At 42.4% G+C, this 23,845-nt stretch overlaps 1 protein-coding gene across 3 annotated transcripts in view; it reads left to right on the forward strand.

Annotated features, from left to right (window-relative positions):
• The window catches only part of LOC115482084 (glucuronokinase 1-like), a 68,837-nt gene that overhangs the window by 39,295 nt on the left and 5,697 nt on the right, over window positions 1-23,845 (forward strand). For 2 of the 3 annotated variants that reach the window (XM_030221648.1, XM_030221649.1), the window contains exons 15-20: window positions 3,118-3,175; window positions 4,678-4,770; window positions 10,003-10,063; window positions 13,570-13,683; window positions 14,636-14,693; window positions 21,144-21,212. In XM_030221648.1, coding sequence (XP_030077508.1) covers window positions 3,118-3,175; window positions 4,678-4,770; window positions 10,003-10,063; window positions 13,570-13,683; window positions 14,636-14,693; window positions 21,144-21,212 — 453 coding nt within the window. The remainder of the gene's footprint in view (window positions 1-3,117; window positions 3,176-4,677; window positions 4,771-10,002; window positions 10,064-13,569; window positions 13,684-14,635; window positions 14,694-21,143; window positions 21,213-23,845) is intronic. The other variant, XM_030221650.1, reaches the window with a different exon arrangement.

The raw sequence follows: 23,845 nt of genomic DNA on the forward strand, positions 1-23,845 counted from the left end.
TTTTATGTAAATGAGTTGTGAGAATATCATGAGGGGCTCGGGTTACTCTTCCCCATGGCTAGGTGTTTCACATGTCACAGAATGCCAAATCTACCAGTTCTGCTGGTGCATTTTTGCAACAGGATTGTGCATACATCAGAAAAGAAGTGGATCAAATGCAGCAGAGAGTTTGCGAGTGTGCATGCAGATGTGAATCCACTTGTGATGGCCTATATTGCACTGCAGGTGTGAATCCCACGATTCCCAGGCAAAACCACCTCAGTTCCGTAGAATTCCTGAGACATTTTTGTTGCCAAATACATGAAACGTTATTGCTTGGGGCAGTCCGGGGAATGATGATTAGCTGTTTCCTACTGAAGGTTTATTTTGACCCAGTAGAGTCTGTCTGCACCTCATGTACTTCCAGCTCAGTCAGAACCAGGACAGCGATTTGTTAACTGGGAATATGTTCCCCTGTTTCATAGATCCCTCCAAGCTGTAGTCTGTCTTGGATAAAGTAGTGTGGGTGCTGTGTTAGTCCACTTTAATAAATTGAAATATAAAATCTACTGGACTAGCTTAATATATTTTCTGACAAGCTTTTGAAGATACTTAACCTGAAGAATTAGATTGTATGAGCAAAAGATGACAGTATCAGAATATATATGATATACATGCGGACTGTGAAAAATTGCTGGGAGACCTTAGGAAACTATTAGATTGGGTATCCAAATGGCAGGTAAAATTTAATGTGGACAATTTCAGACTGATACACAGTGGGAAGAATAATCTGAATCATAGTTACCTGATGCTAGGGTCCACCTTAGGGGTTCTCACCCAATCTTCTGCCTAGTGTGTGGTGGCAGCCAAAAAATTAATCAGGATGCTAGGAATTATTAGAAAAGGGATGGTAAATAAGACCAGGAATACTATAATGCCTCTGTATCGCTCCATGGTGCAACTTCACTTTGACTGTTCAATTCTGATCACCGTATCTTAAAGTATGGCAGAATTAGAAAAGCTTCAAAGAAGGATGACCAAAATAATAAAGGGGTTGGAACTTTTCCCGTATGAGGAAAGGCTAAAGAGGTTAGGGTTCTTCAGTCTGGAAAAGAGACAGCTGAGAGGGAATATGATTGAGATCTACAAAATCCTGAGTGGTTTAGAATGGGTAAAAATGAATCGATTTTTCACTCTTTCAAAAAGTACAAAGTCCGGGGACACTCAATGAAGTTACATGGAAATACTTTCAAAACAAATCGGAGGAAATATTTTTTCATTTAAAGAATAGTTAAACTGTGGAACTTGTTGCCAGAGGATGTGGTAACAGCAGTTAGCGTATCTGGGTTTAAAAAAGGTTTGGACAAGTTCCTGGAGGAAAAGTCTGTAGTCTGCTACTGAGATAGACATTGGGAAGCCACTGCTTGCCCTGGGATTGGTAGCATGGAATGTTGCTACTATTTGAGTTTCTGCCAGGTACTTGTGACCTGGATTGGCCACTGTTGGAAGCAGGATACAGAGCTAGATGGACCATTGGTCTGACTCAGTATGGCTATTCTTATGCTCTTATAAGAGGAGCATGAAAAGAATTCCAGCGACAGTACCTTTCCTTCGAGACTGTCATTGGAATACTTTTCATATTTCTCTTTTACATATACAGTAGATAGATATAAAAGAGAAATATGAAAAATGTGTGTGTGTGTATATATATATATTTTCTGATACTGTCATCTTTTGCTCATACTTGACCTGCAGAAGGTTTTGCCTTCAAAACTTGTCAAAATAATCTAGTCCAATAAAAAAAGGCAGCACTTCTTTTCCTTTCTTTTGGCTTATTTCTATTTATTGACTTTAGTTGACTCATTACAGCTAGAGACCAGTTACATGAGAACTGCCTGTCCTTCCTTTTAAGCCCTCCTCAGCATCCCTGATCACTATGGATGTGCTGGCTCCTGCCGGTAATAGTGTTCCCTCTTTTTACAGTGTGCACACTATCCTCTGGACTCTATATAGGGCCCCCAAATTTGGACACAATCCTGGGATGCACACGCAACTTATTTGGATAACAAGCCGTTAACGAATAATTGGCCATTAACCAATTGTTGACATTAATTGCCTCAGCAACTATATTTGGAGATAACGACCAAGAGAGTGTAAGTTGCAAGCACTCCCAGAAGTTCAGCCAAACCTTCCCATGCTTTTTGACTCTTTCCCAGTGGGTGGCAGGCTTCAGCATTTTTATCAACCAGTGGCCATCACAGTGCACTGTTTGAGTTCTTCAAATTATTTCTTAGGATTGCAGACTAAATTTCATTATAATATCTGCTTGTTATCCTACTATCATGTTTTACCCATTATAATGTTAACCATGATCCTTCTGTAATACTAAATGTCTACTTTCTTATATATTTCCACCATTCATGATGTATTGTAAGCCACATTGAGCCTGCAAAGAGGTGGGAAAATGTGGGATACAAATGCAATAAATAAATTGGCACCAATTAGGATTTAACTTCAAAACATCATGAGGCTCTCTTCTTTCTACTTTATATAATGTCCAAGCCAAACGTGCAAGAATTAATTGAATTGGTTAAATATGAAATAAGATTAAATTGAAGGAGGAAAAAGACCTCCTTCAATTTAATGCTACGTTTAGCTTGCAGTATACATGGTATTGCTTTATCAATTGAGAATCTTCTTCATAGGTCTTTAAAAAAAATCCTCCTATTTATTAAAACATATCTGTTTTTTTTTTATTTTTTTATGTTTTATATTCTCTTTTCGTTGTCCTTAATGTTATAATTCGGACTAATATTCAACACTTAACTGGCATGCTGACGTTACTTGTTCGCGGTGGTGCTGTTAACCTCAGATTTACCGCAGTGTACTATGGTAAATCCATGGTAACAGTAACCATGTCATTCTCTACTTCATGTAGCATTGACACTGAGCCAGCAGCTTGCCTCAATATTGTGTGCATGTAATGTCTGTTGCAGATTTTTCAGATCACCACTGGGTCTCTTCTCAGCAGATGGTTGTGCTTGTCACTGGAGAGAGTCAACAGTGTAGATGTCTCTTAGCTTTTAATCTGCGAATCGCTGGCGCATTGCTGATCATTTCATTGTACTTGTGTTTCAGTGCGATTGTCTCAGCTACGCTGAAATGTCTGATGAAGTTTTATAACTTAACAGAGGATGTAAGTTTCTTCACCTTTCATCTGTGTGTGTGTTTTTGGTGGGGTTTGTTTTTTGTTTTTTAAATACTGTTTTGTCCAATCGTGGCATCGGTACATCCCATTTTGTGAATAAACCATGTCACACCTGCTCTGGCCTTGTCTTTTCAGAAGTTTGACAGCTCTTTGTGGTTTTGAGGTTTTTAGAAATGATCAGAGGGAGGTGGGGGGGGGGGGGGGGGGGGGATAATCGCCATCCGCATTAGTTATGAGAACCAGCGCGTGGGAGGGAGGTGACATGTCCCAGTGAAAAGTAGAATCTACCTCAACCCAAACGGGCTTGCATTTAGATTTGGTTCAGTCACATTACCCACAAAAACATTCTTTAATTACAATGTTTGAGAAAGGTCTCATGGTTAGAGATTCAAATACAAATTAAGACTGACAGAAGGAAGTTTGTTTTTTGAACCCCCTTGCCATATCCTGTGTGACTCGTCTTTCCCTTTTACTGTAGTTTTAACTATAACTATAGCACATTACCTCTTCTGCTCTGGTGTTATCAGAAGCCGCTTCTGCAGCTCCCTATCTACCCAAAGGTGCCTGAATCTGCATTTCATCTAGTTCATGTTAACATTTCAGAAACACAGCTCCTAGGATAACAGCGGTTTACTTGTTGAAATTTCATTTTTGGCATACCCAGTTTAACTGCGTGGAGGCAATGGAATAAGAATCTCTGCCTGTCTTCCTCTTTCTTTCTTTGCTCAGTCACATCAGCTGTATGTCTCCAGAAGAACACAGCCTGAGCTTTGCATTGGATTTGCACCCTGCAGTGATGGTGGTTTTAAAAAAGAAAATATATATATATATAATAAAAATGCCATGCTTAGTATTTGCTTGAATTACCCCAAATGGGCAGAAAGTTACAAAGATTTTTTTGTTTTTTTGCTGTATTGTGGGGGTTGTTTTTACCACAGTGCTCAATAGTTGTTCAAATAACAGTTGCTAAAAAAAACCTTCATTTATTTAGGGCCCCTTTTACCAAATGGTGGTAAAAGGGGCCCTGTGGTGGTGTCGGCGTACGGCAAACCCACGTGTTGATGCCACCGCTCTTATACCGCTGCTGGTAAAAGGCTGTTTTTTTTTTAAGGGAATGTCCATGCGGTAAGTTAAATACCACCACCTATTTAGGAAGTAGTAGAAGCTCCGTCGGTAACTGGGCAGTGTGTGGCACTGCCCGATTACTGCCTGCCACACTCGCTAGTGCTAAAAAATTAAAACAAAATATTTTCTAGCACTGGAATTGGCATGCAGCAGGAGTCGGAACTACGGCCGGGCTCCCCTGGGAGCCTAGTGGTAGAGCCAAATCACCACTTCCGCAAAGCCGGCGCTACCACTACCGCCCTTTTGTAATAAGCTGCAAATATAGCTGTGCCACAAAAAAATGTACATAATTAAAAACAAACAATAATAAATACAGACAATATAAAATATAATAACAACAGCTAACATTCGCATCTATCCTGCAGGATCTACCCAAGCCCATCCGAGCCAACTTTATCTTGGATGTGGAAACGGAAGAGCTTTATATTACTGCTGGACTCCAGGATCGGGTCGTTCAGGTACCAAGCGGGCTTTCAAAATTCTGGAACCGACCTGTACAATTCTATATGATATGGATCTGCATTTAATGGCTTTTATCTTTTTATGTAATTTTTTTTTTTAATTTGGGGATTGATATTTAGCAGGAGATAACCAGGTAAGAGCCTGTCCTACCTGTTATCACTTGCCAACTGGGTGATCCTCCAGATTTTCAGCGGTACGGGACCAGATAGTGCTGCTACCAGTATGGGGAAACCCTAGCTCTAACTGGATAATCCTGTGGAGGTCCGGGAGTGGGGTCAGGGCAGAGCTGGACGTTACCTTTTATTATGTTTTATGGTATTTTGTATGTGGTTTGTTCCCCGCTTAGACATATAGCAGGTTATAAATAAAGTTTTATTATTATTACCTGGGCACCACTGATAGTTGTCCAGTATCGCTGCTGAATATCTGGCTAACTTAGGATAGCAGAACCGGTTTACTAACCGGGTGCCACTGTTGAAGATCGGCAGCATTTAGGTAACTCCAGGCAGACAGCCACCTGCATCAATATTCAATGCCAGTACCCATAGAGGTGCCAGCCAGCGATTTAAAAAAAAAATGCTGACTGCCACTGACTGAAAATTACGTTCCACCCAATATTTAAAACCATTTAGCCAGGCAGAAACTGCTCCTATCTGGTTAAATGGCACTTAACAGACTGTTTGGTCGGTAATAGTCAGCGGGAGATAGCTGCTTATCTCCCGCTGAATATTGCCAGTTAGCACTTAGTGGATAGCCAGTTATATCGCACGATATAATTTATTTTATTTATTTATTTGTTACATTTGTATCCAGTGGTGTGCTGGTGCAGGCTCTCACAGGCTCGCAAGAGCCGGTTGTTAAGTTTTTAAGAATTTTGGGAGCCGGTTGTTAAAGTAGGGCCCTCCATGGCTACTTTAACAACTGGCTCCCAAAATGTGGGCTTGGGCCCACTGCTGAATTATCTTTTACTTTGCTGGTGGGGATGCTGAGCCCTGCCAGCCAAGTAAATAGACTACTGCTGCTCCCCGCTCCTTGTTTCCAGCTCTGGGCAGCAGGCTGGGACTTCTCGAGCATGTGAGAGAAGTTCCAGCATGCTGCTCAGAGCAAGACGTTGGGAGTGGTGGCAGTCCATTTATTGGCTGCCAGCAAAGGTATGCCTAGCATGCCCGCACGAAGAGAGGGAGGAGAGAGAGGCAAGTGTTGTTCCCCCCCTCCCACCCCTGGCCCTTCCAGCTGCAGAGCTGGCTACGTCCGGAGAAAGAGCCTGTTGTTAAAAATTTACCAGCACACCCCTGTTTGTATCCCACATTTTCCCACCTATTTGTAGGCTCAATGTGGCTTACATAGTACCGGAGAGGCATTTGCTGACTCCGGTGTGAACAAATACAAAGTGATGTTGTGGTAGGTAAAGTTCGTGTGGCACAGCCACATTAGGGAATCGTACAGCGGAAGTGTTGTGTTATGTCCATTACGTACTTTAGTTTTGTTGTGTTGCAGAGATCAGGCAGTTAAGTTGGATCGGTAGGGTATGCCTTTTTAAACAGGTTAGTTTTTAGTGTTTTCCGGAAGTTTAGGTGGTCGTACGTCATACCGGCTGTCTGCCGATATTCAGCGCATCACCAGCTAAGTTTGCTGGTCAGATTAGGCCGCCAAAATAGCTGGTATATGTTTGGCTGATTTAAACTTAATCGGCCAGCACTGAATATCAGCTTGCTCAGTTAACACAGAGACACAGTGACCATACAGCTCTAAGTTAAGTGATCCCTGCACGTTTATATATTTGAGTGCCAGGAGACACATAATAAAAGTTAGGAGGTTTTTTAGCCTATGATGATTCCCTTAAGTTGAAGTCCAACAAAGGAGTTTTCTACCTGTGTTTGAGGCTTTTCCTCCAATTTAACATCAAAATACCTTAATAGTAGAACACAGAGGAGTGTTTTGTTTTGAGAGAGACTGTTTTGTTATTCACACTCTGTTAGCTCTATTTTTGTTAATTCAGTTAAATTTAAACCATCCAAAAAAACACCTGGAAATTCAACATCGTTCACTGGAAATGGCCCGGCATTGAGTATCCGGACTCAGCGCTCCTATGGTCTGAATATCGGAGCCCCTTGTTTTTAACTATTTCCCCAGACTCTGTACTTCCTTCCCCTGACTACCTTTGTTTATTTGGATTCAGCTCACATCTTTTTCGGCTGTAGCTCAAAGTGAGTTACATTCGGGTACAGAAGACATTTCCCTATCCCTGGGGGGCTCACAATCTAAGTTTGTATCTGAGGCAATGTAGTGTTCAGTGACTTGCCCGAGATCACAAGGAAGTGCAGTGGGATTTGAACTGATTTGTTGTCGGTGCGCTGCTGTAACCAGTAGGTGGCTACTCCACTCCACTTTTTTGTTGTTCTGTTGAGGATTTTCTTAGTTCTCATCAAGGACCTAAGAGCAGCAGCTGCATATGCAGGGCCGGCCCAACCCGGTAAGCGGGGTAAGCACCGCAGGGGGGCGCCTACCTTCAAGGGCGCCGCATGCGCTGCTGTCTGCCCGCCCTCCCTCCCTCCCAGTTCCAGGGTCCCTCTCTCCGAATTTGAAAAGCCATCTTCTTACCTCGTCAGGGTTACGGTGGCAGCAGCACGCAGTGAAAAGTGTGCAGGCTCGGCGCTTCAGCCTTCCCTTCTCTGTCTCACAGCTCTGGTCCCGTCATTTCCTGTTTCCACAAGGGTGGGACCAGAGCTGAGAGACAGAGAAAGAAAGGCTGAAGGGCTGAGCCTGCACGCTTTTCACTGCGTGCTGCTGCTGCCGTAACCCTGACGAGGTAAGAAGATGGCTTTTAAAATTCAGGGAGGGAGACCCTGGAACTCAGAGGGAGGGGGGACGAGAGTGGGTGTGGCTTGGATCTCTTTCAGGGAGAGAAAACTAACAACTTATAGCAGCAGCTTCAGAGAGCATTTTCCATCTCACAGATAGGCTGCAGAGAATACCTTCTCCTGCTTTAGACTTAGCCTGGCCTCAGAATGACATCCTATAGTATATCTCCTATCAAACTGAGCTCTCTTTTTCATCAAGCACTGCCATTTCCTCCCCTCACCCTCCCCACTGACAGTTTGAACTTCGTGGGTGTGGCTTGGATCTCTTTCAGGGAGAGAAAACTAACAACTTATAGCAGCAGCTTCAGAGAGCATTTTCCATCTCACAGATAGGCTGCAGAGAATACCTTCTCCTGCTTCCACCCACCCTACCCCTCTACCCACCCACCCCTAGAGTGACATGTCTTATATAACCTCCCTATCAACCCACTCATTACTTTACCTCACCCATTTCTATTCTTCTATCACCTTCTCCCACTACTCCAACCAGAGTTACACCTAATCACACTGACCACCCTTCAACATCTTCTGTCCTTCTGTGACTGTTCTCTTGTGCTTGACTGCTTAAATATTTTAAATTTAAATGCTTTACTTTTTGTCTATTAGATTGTAAGCTCTTTGAGCAGGGACTGTCTTTCTTCTGTGTTTGTACAGCGCTGCGTACACTTTGTAGCGCTCTAGAAATGTTAAATAGTAGTAGTAGTAGTAGAGGGGGGAGAAGAGAGAAAGAAGATGCTAGACGGGAGGGGGGGGGGGGCGCCAACTGATAGTCTGCAGGGGGGCATCAGAGACCCTAGGACCGGCCCTGTGCATATGCTCTTGCTGGAGAACTACATGAGGCCAGGGTTCATTTAGTTCATCTGCCAAAATAAAAAGCCATTAACCCCCTAATTCTATAAAAGTCAGTAAAAATTGCACATGAGCCCAATTTGTGCATGTAATTTAATTGAATAATGAGCTAATTAGTACCAGTAGCTGGTTTTTAACAAGCGATTATTGGCACTAATTAGATTTAATTGGAATTTACGTGTGTAAATTTAGGCACACGTTAAAAAAAAGTGGGATGCAGAAGTGAGAGGGTCATGTGTGCAACAGGGGTGGATGGGGGTGTTCCTAACATTTATGTGCTTGTTGTTTTAGAATAAGGGGGAATATACATCTAATTTAGGTGAGTGCATTTTCATCACGCTTCAGAGGTTGCAAATGATCACGCCTAAATTTAGGCAGGATTCCCAGGTGTAAGTGCTATTCTATAAACCGCGCCTAACTTTAAGTGCAGCTTATAGAATAGCGCTTTTTTCAGCGCCATATATTATTATTACTATTATTATTTATTTATTGCATTTGTATCCCACATTCCCCCACCTATTTGCAGGCTCAATGTGGCTTACATAGATTTGTTAACATTTTCATTTCAGGATATTATAGATATATAGAATTCACCCCTAGGTGGTCATCTAGTGGTACGTGCCTGACTAAATAGAATGGACTGGAAATTGAATAGAGCAAATCTATCTCCTGCCACTGTCATTGTGGCTTACGATTATGCTGCCAGCAGGAGTTGGAGGGGGGATTTATCTAAGAATTATGGAAATAAGATAATGGTAGCACAATACCTGAAGAAAATCACAAAATTGCATTTGACTGTAACTAAACCAAGCCTTTAATACATGTGGTGTCTGACTGTACATTCATTCCACCCCTGAACTAGCTTGATGCACACCCTGTAACTTAGACCAGTTCCTCCTATCTTGTACATAAAACTTGACTTGACTTTAGCCACCCATCTGTTTATCCCATTTGACTTTGTACTACCCATCTTGTCTTCGTCTATATATCTGCACTTAGTCCCTGGCTACATAGTAAGATGTCTCATTGTATTGTAGGAAGAGCGTTAGCACTGTATCTATGTTTTTCTAATGTTCTAATGTGTTCTTATTAGATGCTCCATTGGTATTATGCTGACATGGTATTATATCTGCTATCTGAATGTTCTTCCATGTTGTCTACTATGGTACTGTTTATATTGTACTGGCATTTATATTTCTGTTATTTGATTGTTATACAATGCTGTTAGTTGTGTATACTGTATTTCTGATACTGTTTCATGTTAGTCCGATTACTAGGTTTCAATTTGCTGTTTCCAAGTTTACCTCATTGATTGTATTTATGTCTATATTTGGTCGTTTTTACTATTGTTGTGCTGTTAACAAATTAACAAGTTTAATGTTAAACTGTACCTGCCGTACATCGCCTTGGGTGACTCTCTTCATAAAGGCGGTTAATAAATCCAAATAAGTAAAAATAAACCTCAGACACTCCTTTTGAAATGATTGTGTGTTAATCTTTCCCTTTTGTTTTTTTAAGGTGTATGAGGGCCTTGTCTACATGGACTTCAGCAAAGAGCTGATGGAGAAGCAGGGCTATGGTGAGGACTCTCCCTTGGAGGGTTGGATTTTTTTTGTTTGGGTAGGGGAGGAATAACTAGCTGGCTATCCCCCAGAGATCTCTTCTTCTAAAAACATTATGAGGATCCGAGGTAGTGTCTTTCCTCTTGACCCATTTGGTTTTCTAGGGGAACTCCTGGTGCATGGGTAGGGTGTTGGGGGGGGGGGGGAGATTTGATATTTTCTTGGAGTCTGTCAGTGGTTCAGTGGCGTAGCAAGGGGGGGCGGGGGGGCGGTCCGCCCCGGGTGTCAGCTCGGGGGGGGGGGGGGGTGCTCCCTGCCAGCTCCTCCCCCCTCGGCGCATCGACACCCCCCCCCCCCCGTGCCCACCCTCTTCCGTCCAACCAGCTCCCTACCTTTAAAAAATATCGAATCCGAAGCGAGGCGCAGCGCCTCGCGCCTGCACATAAAAGAAATGTGCACCGTCTCATCAGGCCTTCTCTCGCTCTGTCTGTCCCGCCCTTGCGGAAATAGGAAGTTGCATCAGCGGAGGGCGGGACAAACAGAGCGAGGGAAGGCCCGATGGGACGGTGCACATTTCTTTTACGTGCAGGCGCGAGGCGCTGCGCCTTGCTTCGGATTCCGATATTTTTTTAAAGGTAGGGAGCTGGTTGGTCGGAAGAGGGAGGGCACTGAGTTGGGGGTGTCGATGCGCCGAGGGGGGGGTATGTCATCGTGCTGCACCCGGGGGGGGGGGGTGCAATGGCGAACCGCCCCGCCCCGGGTGGCAGCCCCCCTCGCTACGCCACTGCAGTGGTTCCTCTAAAATTTGGCGGCCTTCTGATTTATGAGAACTCTCTCTTTAAAGCAGGAATGATAATTATTACAAGAAAGTTTTTTTCTTTTCTTTTTTGTTTTGTTTTCTTTTTGTTTTTCTGTTGCAACATTGTTATTAAATAATATAGGTAAAACATTCAAAACCAGTTTAAATATTTTTCAAATTTATATAACCCTAAATGTATATGATGGCAAGCATACCCAACATTACTTCATTAAGTCATGTAGTTATTGGAGGAAAAGGCCTCAGATGCTCAGTTTTTATTGTGGCTATTTCCACAAAACTGCCATACGAACTTCTTCACCGGTCTAAAAAAAACCTCCCGATAATTTTTCAAGTTTTATAAAAATAATGTATAATTCTTTATTAGTTTGCACTTATTTTAATCTTTCTTCAATGCTGTCTTATTTTGCATTTTAGACATCAATACTTCATAAGGACTTTAGAATAGAAGGTCATCTATTGTAATTTAAGTTGAAAAGGAAGGAAATGACTTCTTTGCATGTTATCTCAACAGGGCGCTTCCGTTTCACTTTGAGCTTCTTTGGGAGACACACCGACAATATATGTGCCTCTTCGATAAGTACTCTCCGATTCGTATGTCCTGTCAACATAACAATACACCAGTAAAATCTGGGGCTACATGACTTATATCTTAGAAGATATTTATCTGGGTTTATGGCAGCTTTTACCTGATTAAATGCTTTCTAATGATCCCTGCTGATGAGTCCAATTCAAACATGGTGCCTAACTTATTTAAAAGGATGCCGACTCAACTCCACCAATCATATGCTGATTTATATAACCCAAAATGCCCCTTTCCACCCCTTCAACCAAACCACCCCTACCTAATTCCCTTCGCCTCTCCAGCCCCACCTCAAAATCAAACTTGAGAAACATGAACTTCCTGAATTAATTCTATGAAAGGATATAGAACAATAGATGAAAATACAACAACAAATCAATAAATGATCTGATATTCCAATAGATTATTCCAGATCCTAAAGTCCTTCCCGCCACCAGCTTTTCTACTACTTCATAAAGAAATCCCCACATTAGCAGGAGGTTTGTACTCGTATAATCCAGGGGCGTAGCTACGGGTGGGCCTGGATGGGCCCAGGCCCACCCAGTTTCGTCTCAGGCCCATCCTCACCTTCTCCCACCCCCGCCGTAGCGCTGCCTCCTCTCCTGCACTTCGCGGTGTCTGTCTCCCACCCTCACGGCAGCGCTTTCAATTTGCTATCAGCGCTGCCTGCCTGACAGCTGACAGATGCGACGCGACGTCCTCCTGCTCCGGGGCCTTCCCTCTGCCGCGTTGATTCAACTTCCTGTTTACGCAGGGTGGATTGCACGCGGCAGAGGGAAGGTCCTGGAGCAGGACGTCGTTGCGCCGCGTCTGTCAGCTGTCAGGCAGGCAGCGCCGATAGAGTGCTGCCGCGGCAGTGGGAGACGGAGACCATGAAGTGCAGGAGACGAGTCAGCGCCACGGTGGGAGAAGGTGAGTGGAGGCAGCGTCGATAACTTTAAAGGTGCTGTGCGCTGCGTGGGGGGAGGGGGTTTGGGGTTGTAGTGCCCACCCATCCAACCCGCTGGCCCACCCAAAAATTGTCTTCTGGCTACGCCACTGGTATAATCTCCCATGGTTCATATTGCTTTATTCCCTACCCCAGTCTTCCCTGCCTCTCCCTAAATCCCTTCTAATCCAGTCCTCTGTATAGGTACCACAGGGGACAATTATATATTTAGATCATTAAGAACAATGCTCTGCACTCTAAAAGACAGGTTCTGAATATATACCTACCCAATGGACCACAAGTGCTTCCTCTAGCCTCTAATAACTCGTTTGTTTTTCTGTAAATTCATTTCTAATCACAAATTTATTTATTTATTTATTGTGAACATTTATATCCTACATAATCCCACCAAGGCAGGTTCTATGTGGCTACAACGTTGTAGGAAAAGTACAATATAATAATTCGTATGCAAGACAGAGTAGAGGCAGGGAAGAGAGGGGTCAACAGGGGAGAGGAATGAGGGAATGCAGGGGATCAAGGACTGCATTTTGATCTTTCCCCACTAAGTACCGGGGAAACATCTCTGTCTGTTTTGCTGAATGAAACCTATTAGGAACTAGCCCAGGTGTTGGCAGAGGTGTGACAATTCATTGCTTTAGAAGACTGGGAGATTTCTACTTCTAACATGTGCTTAGAGATTTTAATTTGTACAATTTGTCCATGTGTTTAATTGTAAAACAGTTGCAAAGGGCCTATAATCAAAAGGGTTTCACCCACTCGGGTCCGGATGCAGAATCCTTTTGAAAATTGGCCCTAAAACAGTTGTGTTTTGCTGTTGGTATCCTTGATGTAAGAGTTGAGGCTACTGACCTTGGGAGTCTATCTTTGACTCCGGAGTATTTTCTCCTCTGTTCTCGTTCTGCTTCCTTTCCTTCTTCTAGCTCCATTGTCTTTGGACTTGTAAAATCTTTGCAACAAGTGCCTTGTTTTTTGGGTGGTGGGGGGGGGGGGGGGGAGAGGCACTAACCACCACAATCAGCTGTGTGCCGCTGTTGCCCCTGTTTGCACATTTGCATTATGAGAGAAGATGGAACGGAAGACCCTGACAGATGGACAGAATCCGTAGTGATTTTTCTTTTGAATGTTAGACAATGCTTTTCTTGTCATAGAATAACCTGCCAGCTCTCGATTGCAGGAGACTATATACCCCTGGATATTAACTCTGCTCCCCCATTCTGGCTTGCGTACTTACGAGACCCAAGCGACTCGGGAACAATTCACAGCAATGTACGGCAGAGGTGGCTTAATGGTAAGTTGCTTATTATTCAAATGCAGAGATCTAGGTGCTGGCCTGCCAGGCATACAGTATAAAGTAGCTTCACATTCACCATTAACAAGGTTGCTCCTGTAAGACAACAGAACATGGCATATCTTTGCCTTAGTCGGGGGTGAGAGCTAAAATAAACTTCTTGATAGGTTTGTTTGTTTATTTATTTATTTGGTTCACTTGTAGCCCACATTTTCCCAGCATGTGTGGGCTCATGTGGCTAACACAGTAACAATAAAATTACATAACACAACAGGATATAATAGTAAAATAAAAAGTAACAAATACAGAACGTAAGCAGCTAAATAAGAGAATACGGATGGGAAATCGGGCGCAACAAAAGGGAAGCAGACAAAGGCAAAAAAGAGAGCGGGAAATCTCACAAACGGAAATAGGGGTTTAAAGAGCACTGGGGGCTTTGGGATAGGCTTTACTAAAGAAATAAGTTTTTAGTAATTTCTTAAATGTTAGGTGATCCGAAGTCTCTCTTTATTGGGGATGTCATAATCAATGTGTTTACGTTATCCTCGCTGTCTGTTCACTACTGCAGAATAGTGAGTTCTTAGAGCAAGGATTGCATTAATTTTATTTATTTATATTTAAAACATTTATATTCTGCATAGTCCATACTGCAAGAAGATGGGGCTTTACCCTGATGAGGGACTGTTTTCCTAAAGTGTCCATGGCACAGAGGTTTCCCTCTGAATCACCTGGAGGTGGGCTACCTATCGGCTTGGCAGATTTTTGGAGCTCGGAGGTAGCTTCAACCCCAGGCGATGCTTCCTTTAATGAAAGGCTGCAGCATCCCATATCTCTTTTATATTGGAAGAGTGAGTGAGTGTGATTTTTCATAATAATGGTGAAAAGAAAAGGAGAGGCCCTGGTGATGTCCGTTTTTGTACTAGATTTACCATCGTGTGCTTTTGCATCTTAGGTGATACTAAAGTTGTGGAAGCCATGAGATCGTTCTCAGAACTTACAGATCTAGCTAAGTAAGTCCTCAATGCTGTATTCATAGAAACTGTTTGGAATTCTCTCTCCATTGTAAATATAGGAAGTCATATTCTGCCAGAGATGGGTAGTAACTAAGCGTTTTTCCAATTCTTTTTACTTGTAACTCGTTACAAATAAGTTGTACTTTTTTACTTAGTAACGAACTACAAGTTAAGAAAGTATTTAAAAAAAATAAGTATTTTCCATTCATCTTGCAGCTGAACTGCCGATCCCAAAAACAGCTGAGCTGTGACCGGTTGTTCGGCCCAGTCAGCTGCAAACTAGCGTCTGACATCACTTTAGCATCACCCTTCCCTCCTTCCCCTAGCTGGCTGGCTATTGCGTGGGCTGTCATTAAACCTCCTTGGCTGGCTGGGCTATACTGCCCCTCTCCCCCTAACCTACCTTAAGGCGCCCTGGTGGTCTAGTGGCCTCTTCGGGGCAGGAAAGAACCCCACTCTTTCCTGCCCGCTGCCGCCACTTCTACAAAATGGCTGTCGAGACTTCAAGTGGCGGCCTTGTGAGACTTCCGCAGCCTCCTTTCCAGCTGCTGACATTGGTACTCCTCACGCATGCTCAGTTCGCCAGCATCAGTGACTGGAAAGGAGGCCACCAATTTCTTCACTGCTGAAGTAGCACTGGGGCATTTCCAGGCAATGGATCTCATTAGTTGTTGGGAATTGGGCATCCCCACCAGCAAAGGTAAAGTTATTAACATGGCTGGGGGGGGGGGGGGGGAGGAGTAGAGTAGAGAGAAAATGTGTTGGGTCCCTCTCAAAAACTGAATCCTGACTATGCTCCTGATAGAACAGCCCTTTTGCTGTTCTAACTTTTATCTGGATAATTACCTAGTTAGCAGCTTGAATATCACCACTAACCAGGTAACTTCTGGCTCCATCTTAGGTGTGCTCCCAGACAGCCCCAGCATTACCTAGCTAGTACCGAGGTGGTCTGTCTGGATTTTCAGCTGCATTGTCTGGTCTTGGTGAACAAGACTTTTCCCATTAGGAACTGTTCCTTCCCAGATAACAGGACAGGATTAATCCTTTTGGGGACCCTAGGCAGACACACAATTGGCTGCCTGCACCATGCTAATATAAGTACATTTTAAATTGCTCTCAAATAAGGTAACACATGATTCTGACTGTAGGGGAAGATGCATCAGGAAATAAGCATTGCTTCCCAACTTCCGCAGCCAATAGGAGTACAGAGAATAGACAGACCTCTAGGTTGGAGTGGTTCTGGTCCCTGGACCCCCACCTTTCTTTCTGCCAGCACCTTCCTTACCAGGGCAAACAATTTCCTTGAGAGCCATAGAATTTGACAGGGGCCCTCCTAATCATTTAGGCCCTAGGTATGTGCCTACTTTGCCTTAGATAAGTCCCACTGAATATCAACCCCCATACATTTTATTTAGTTTGTTAACCTTGAAAGTCTGCATTAGACAAGTGCCTTGTCAACTAAGTCCCAGAGAGTTCAATTTTCAATGCCTTGTGCACAAGTTAATAACAAATTACCTACTTAAAATTGGCTGATTGAAAATTGCTCTCCATTGATAGTTAAACGTATGTGCCATCTTCCACATCACACATAGGGTAGCCACATTTAAGAGAGACGATTGCAGGATTGTATGTTGGGTGGGATTGTTTTGATTGTGTGCAGAAATTTGCATTTCAATATTTTCCTTGCAAAGTCTATCCTTGGAACCCATAGGAAGTTCCAAAGGAAAAGCATGCAGCACTTTCTCTTTCACAATCGATGCAGTGTCGATGGGTAAAAAGCATCTGTTGAATTTGAAGAAAAGCAGATAGTTCTGAAAATTTCCCCAAAAGTGGCGATGGCAGTGTTGGAGTCTGTGGCAGAGGGGCGCTGTAATGCCCATTTTGGATACAAGTGCTTTAGTCTCCTAGAGCTCTTTACTCATCTCTTCTGGGTACAAAATCCATTATGAAGTTCAGTATGGTCAGGTACAATAAATCTACTGTAACAAATAGAATCTTGGATGTTGAAGCAGACATGGTGAAGATATTAAAAATCTTTATTATAGAATCGATAATGAGAGTGCTCGACACGGCTGTGTTTCACCCACCAGGGGCTGCTTCAGGGCCAATCCCTGTACTGGTAAGACAAATAAATAAATAAATAATGGTTAGTATAATAAATAATAATCATAAAATGTAAACCATAAATGACATACAGTAGATAAAATGTGAAGTGTCTGAATAAACATAAATACCATACACAAATCAAATTAGCATAATAAATTTTAATAATAAAACGTAAATCATAAATAACATACTAAATCATAACATTAAATGTATGGTACCACGCTGAGAACTCATAAATACATAAACTACACATAAAGGGCCTATTTTACTAAACCGTGCTAGCGATTCCTGGTGCATGCGTTAAATGCGCCGCAGCCCATTCAGTTTGAATGGGTTGTGTCGTATTTGCCACACGGGAGTCGCTAGTGCAGTTTAGTAAAAGAAGCCCATAGTGAGAACATAAAAGTACTATACTTAAAAGCATCCAAATGTATATAGGGACCAGGCAAGGCACATTACCTACCCTTGAGGTGTTAGACATTCATTTCATCCAAGGTATTACTGTAATAAAGAAAAAAAAAATCTCTGAGCTGTGCATGACCTTAAACCTAAAAGGCCACTCAGTAAAAGTTAGGAAGTTCACTCAGTAAACAGTGTAAGGATCAAGGCAGCGCACTTACCAGGACCTCCTATCACCTGGGGTGGGGGAGGGGGTGTTTCTGCTCCAGCATCAATGAATGTATATGAAGAATCCTTAAAGTATTTTTATGCATTATTGTATTCTTGGCATTTCTATCCTGCTTCTATTATTAAAGAATCTAAGCAGGATACAAAAGATGAAGTACGAACACCAAAAAAAGACAACAGTGTTACATATTCAGGTATTTGTTAAAGAGATAGTAACATAGTAGATGACAGCAGAAAAAGACCTGCACGGTCCATCCAGTCTGCCCAACAAGACTCCCCGTGGGAGGGCATTCCAAGCATCCACCACCCTCTCTGTGAAAAAATACTTCCTGACATCTTTCCTGAGGCTGCCCTCCTTCAACCTCATTTCATGTCCTCTCGTTCTACCGCCTTCCCATCTCCTGAAAAAATTTGTTTGCGGATTAATACCTTTCAAATATTTGAACGTCTGTATCATATCACCCCGGTTCCTCCTTTCCTCCAGGGTACACATGTTCAGGTCAGCAAGTCTCTCCTCATACGTCTTGGAACGCAAATCCCGTACCATTCTCGTAGCTTTTCTTTGCACCGCTTCCATTTTTTTTAACATCCTTCGCAAGGTACGGCCTCCAAAACTGAACACAATACTCCAGGTGGGGCCTGACCAACGACTTGTACAGGGGCATCAACACTTCCTTTCTTCTGCTGATCACACCTCTCTCTATACAGCCTAGCAAACTTCTCGCTACAGATGAGTTTTTCAGTGCTTTACAAAACAAAAAATAACCAGAAAGTACCAATTGCTTCGGAAGTGAATTTCAAATTTTAGTACAAAAGAACCATCTAAAATTCTTTTGTAACGTGCTTTCTTTACTGCTGGAAATCCAAATAATAGAGTAGAACAGAAGTTGATAACTCTTATGAAAAACTGGATATATTAATAAATGAGTATGAAAAAACAATAACCATGTAAAATTTTAAACACCATACAAGCAATCTTAAATTCAACATGTGCATGAAATGACAGCCAGTGCAAGCTTTTCAACGGGCATTACATGATGAAATCTTGAAAATAATTAAGAATTTGCTGCAACATTCTGCAAAAGTTGTAACTTACAAGCTAAATTAGAATGTAAACCAACATACAAAGCATTATAATTGTCTAACTGGGACAAAATGATCACTTGTACAATCATTCAAAAATGATCAGGAGATAATCAGATCTAAACATCCTCAGTTGCCATAATTATTGTGCTTGGACTACTACTACTATTTAGCATTTCTATAGCGCTACAAGGCGTACGCAGCGCTGCACAAACATAGAAGAAAGACAGTCCCTGCTCAAAGAGCTTACAATCTAATAGACAAAAAATAAAGTAAGCAAATCAAATCAATTAATGTGAACGGGAAGGAAGAGAGGAGGGTAGGTGGAGGCGAGTGGTTACGAGTCAAAAGCAATGTTAAAGAGGTGGGCTTTCAGTCTAGCTTTAAAGGTGGCCAAGGATGGGGCAAGACGTAGGGGCTCAGGAAGTTTATTCCAGGCGTAGGGTGCAGCGAGACAGGAGGCGCGAAGTCTGGAGTTTGGCAGTAGTGGAGAAGGGAACAGATAAGAAGGATTTATCCATGGAGCGGAGTGCACGGGAAGGGGTGTAGGGATGGACGAGTGTGGAGAGATACTGGGGAGCAGCAGAGTGAGTACATTTAGTATAATATGGTTAGTATCTATATAAATAAAATCCCCCTCAGACATTCTGAATCCCCCTCAGACGTTCTGAAGCTCACCTCACTCCAACTGTGGCTCCTGACCTAGGCTATTTGGACTCCCGCACTCAGCCACGCCCATCTGCGCCCTAGGCCACGCCCCATCTGGACATAAAAACCACTCTCAACGTTCCATTGACCACTGACGTCAATGAAGCCAGTTCGTTTGTTCGAAGCTCTGTAGCACAGTCTGTGGGCCCCGCCCTCGCGTCAAACGTAATGACGTTGAGGGCGGAGCACATTCAAGGAGCCAATCAGTAGCCGAAAGCAGGAGAGAGGGCGGAACGACGAAGAGGAGGCGGGTTCGAAGCTCTGTAGCACAGTCTGTGGGCCCCGCCCTCGCGTCAAACGTCATGACGTTGAGGGCGGAGCACATTCAAGGAGCCAATCAGTAGCCGAAAGCAGGAGAGAGGGCGGAACGACGAAGAGGAGGCGGGAGAGAGGGCGCAATGTGGAAGACGAGGCGGCCCGGCAGCGCTTCTACACACTACGAGAAAAACCTGGCTAGCGCCCGTTTCATTTCTTTCCGAAACGGGCCTTTTTTACTAGTAATAAATAATAATAAGGATAGGAGCAGGTCATGTGACCCAGCAGCTTTTAAAGAGAGTTGCTCTCCACATACATTCATTGATGCTGGAGCACAACCCCCCCCCCCCCCCCCCCCCCCCCCCCCCCCCCCCCCCGATGATAGGAGGTCCTGGAAAGTGCACTGCTTTTATTACTTGCTGCCTTGATCCTTTACATTTTTTACTGAGTGGACTATTTTTTATTTCCTTTATTACAGTAATACCTTGGATGAAATGAATGTCTAACACCACAAGGGTAGGTAATATGCCTTGCCTGGTCTCTATACACATTTGGATGTTTTTAAGTGTAGTACTTTTATGTTCTCACTATGTGTTTTTTGTGGTTTTATTATTTGAGTTCTCATTTGGGTACCACACATTTGATAAGAATATTTTTTATGTTTACTCCTATGATTTGCATTTTATGATTTAGTATGTCATTTATGATTTATATTTTGTGATTAATATTTATTATGCTGATTTGATTTAAGTATGGTATTTGTTTATTCATATGCTTCACATTTCATCATCTATTATTTATGATTTAGATTTTATGATTATTATTTATTATACTAACCGTTATTTATTTGTTTTACCAGTACACGTATTGCCCCTGAAGCAGCCCCTAGTGGGCGAAACACAGCCGTGTCGGGCACTCTTATGATTCTATAGTAACGATTTTTAATATCTTCACCATGTCTGCTTCAACGTTCACTATCCTTTTAGGACTAGCGGACCGCTTGCCTACCTGTTTTCTGGGACAAATAGAATCTTGGACACCCTAGAAGAGGATAATTGAGTGAGAGGGCAGTTGAGGGTAGAAAATAGAGAGTTGGCAATATTTTGGAGATGTGAGAGGACTGTAAGAGTCCAGGCCCTCCATTGGATAATTATAGTTAAGGAATAGAAAGTCAACAGGTGTAATAAAGATGTTCAAGGACAGGGGTGGGGGAAGGAGAAGAAAGAGGATAAATGTCAAGGGGAAGGGAATTTACTTGTATTATGATTTGGTTCTTACTATGAATACTATGTTTAATTTATATTTCATAGACAATGTAATTTTAAGTGTATTAAATGGTGTAATGTTTTGTTTATTAATACAGTTCCAGGAAAAGGGATTGATAGGGGTGGGGGAGGTTTGGGGAGATATTGGGAGAGGGGGAAATCGAACTAGAATGTTCAGTTACGTTTTATATACAGTGGGACATTTTGTACCATGTGACATTTGTAATGTTCCATAAAATGATTTAATTATAAATATACTGTAACATAACTGCTTTGAAACTGGAGCTTGCTTCCCGTTTGCCAGTCTTTTTTCCTGAGACTCTCCCTGAGAAATGTGGCATGTGAGCAGCATGGGCTACATATATCCTTATGTTTAAGATTCCCTTATGTTCTGTTTCCTTAGGCAGGCCTTGGAGTCCCAGGACTGGACAGAACTGGCCACACTGATGGACAAGAATTTTGAACTGAGACGGTATGAACTGACATAGAGAGATTTTATTCCTTTTTGTTTTCTAGTAAGACATTAAAGCCTTCTCTTTTGACAGTGGTTGTTATATCATTATGTGCCCACTGAGGTTGGGTGACAGGGCCATTAACCACTCTGCATTATACAAATACTTCATCTCAGCTGAAAGGTCAAGAAGAGACTGTCCTTTGGATCTTCATCAAAATGAGACCAAGAAGTGATACTGAGTAGTATAATAACAGAGTAACAGATGACAGATAATGACCGGCATGGTCCATCTAGTCTGCCCAGCAATGTGGCTAGAGCTGTACCTGCCGCTCTGTGCAGAATATGCAGGTTACCTCCTTCTATGCAAGCTACACCCCCCTCCATCATTTGTTTTGCTTTGATCCCATCCTCATGCCATATAGGGATCCTCTGTGTTTATCCTATGTTGTCTTGAATTCTGTCACTTGTTTTTGTCCCCATCACCTCGAGCAGGAGAGTGTTGTAGACATCCACCACCATTTCTGTGAAAAAGTATTTCCTGATTTTGCTTTTAAACTTACCTACTTGCAGTTTCCCCGTCATGTCCTCTACTTCTATAGCTTCTCTGTCTTTGAAAAAGATTTGTCTGCTGGTCTTTTATACCTTAGTCTCAAGTAAGGAAGAAACCCTGTGGAGCAGATGTGTTTGGGGTGGGGAGAGAACACCAAGGTGAAAGTTGACTCCAAAGCTTCTAATGCAATTGGAAACCTTCATCCTCCCCATCCCTGCCTTCTTTCAATGTGGAATGCTAACCTAACTTGGCATTGGTACACCTTAGATAGATGCACCTGCAGTTCCTCAGCTATAGCAGCTGGCATAGGTATGGCAAGGGCATGCATGATTTAATGTAAGTGGCAACCCCACCCATGGGAACACTCCCCTTGCATTTACACACTATCTGCTAGATTCTATAAAGTGCATCTAGAGATCCATGCCAAAACGCATGCAAATTAATTGGCTTAAGCTAATCAGCATTGATAATGAGTCTTAACGAGCAATAATGAGCACTAATTTGCAATAATTAGAATTTGCACGTACAACTCTCTAAACGTATTCTGTAACGCAGAGTGCATAAATTGTAATGCAAGCATCCAAAAAGGGGCGTTGTTACGGGTGGGGAAACAGACGTTTCATGGGCCTTCCAAAATGTATGCATACTTTTATAGAATATGCCCCTGTGCATGCCTAAATCTACACGCCAGTATTTATGCCACATTTCCCTTGATGTAAATGGATGTGCGTAGTTTTAAGCATATTCTATATACTGCGCCTAAATATAGGTGTCATTTACAGAATGCGCTTAGGCAGAAATTTATTTCACAAGGAGCTTTTAGGTGCCATATACAGAATCTGCCCCTATGGGGGGGGGGGGGGGGGGATTTTATATATGGCGCCTTAAAAATTGGCATCACACAGCGTGATTCTATAAACCTCACCTAAAGTTAAGTGTAGTTTATAGAATTCTCATGCACCATTCTTGTGACTAAACTTTAGGCACACTCATGTAGGCCACCTAAACCAGGCTTAAATACCTGTTCCTAAGTTAGGCGTATTCTATAATAGTGCGCATACTTTTGTGTTGTTTGTTTTTTTTTTTTTAATGCCCACAACATGCCCATTCTACGCCCATAGCCATGCCCCCTTTTTGACTGAATACGCCTAGAAAGTTGTGTGCGTAAATTCTAATTAAAGCTAATTAGTTCCGCTAATTGGTTAAGTACAACTATCAGCGCTTGTTAATGTATTTACGGTAGTTATTGTGTCATTTATATCCCACGTTATACAACAATTAGTTCTAGTTCTGAAGAACTAATGACCAAAAATGTTGGTTGTGATTGTTATTTTTAAGGAAAATATTCCTGGGGAAGTGGGGCTCCTAACACTTCAGTGTCTGCACAGAGAGCCCCGAGCTCACTGGAGACACTGTAGTAGTGTGGTCTGATCCGAGGGCTAGCCTCACACCAAATTAATTTGGTGCCATGCAGCCAAATTAGCGCGCACAACTTAAGGCACTATATATATAGAATTTCGGGGTATGCCACTAATCTGTGGCCTTACAGAATAGCTCTAAGTTGATTTGCTGCCATCGATGTGCATAAGAGTACGTTTGCCTGCTAAAAGTGACAGTACTCTGTACATTTTTGTGCTCATGTGGTGTGTAAATGTAGACACCCTGTTATACAATTGCCTTTTAAATGTCTATCATCTTATTTTCTTATAACAATTATGCATATTATAGTTTTGTATTTCATATGGTTTACAGTTAGTTTTATTTGGAACACTGCACTTCCTTAAAAACAATAACAACGCGCTGTACAATATAAAAACGGATTTAAAATTAAAACAGATCAGACAGTACGCCGATATCAATAGTAAAGTTTGTACACCATCTTGTGGCCTGTTGGGAGGGATGGTGTCTAAGACTGATTAGTAAATAACTAACAAATTAAAATGTTTCAGTGTTTTAAGTTCCCATTTCTTTCCAGCCTGAAGAGAGTCTACTGTAAACATTTTTTGCTGATTTTGATGTTTTGTAAATACCCCTTCTCTTTCTGAAACTTTGGGGTGTTAAGGCTTTGCTTACCCCAATGTTCATTTCCATTGGATGGTTG

The sequence above is a fragment of the Microcaecilia unicolor genome, chromosome 12 (assembly GCF_901765095.1).
Source record: "Microcaecilia unicolor chromosome 12, aMicUni1.1, whole genome shotgun sequence".
In the NCBI taxonomy this organism is placed as follows: Eukaryota; Metazoa; Chordata; class Amphibia; order Gymnophiona; family Siphonopidae; genus Microcaecilia; species Microcaecilia unicolor.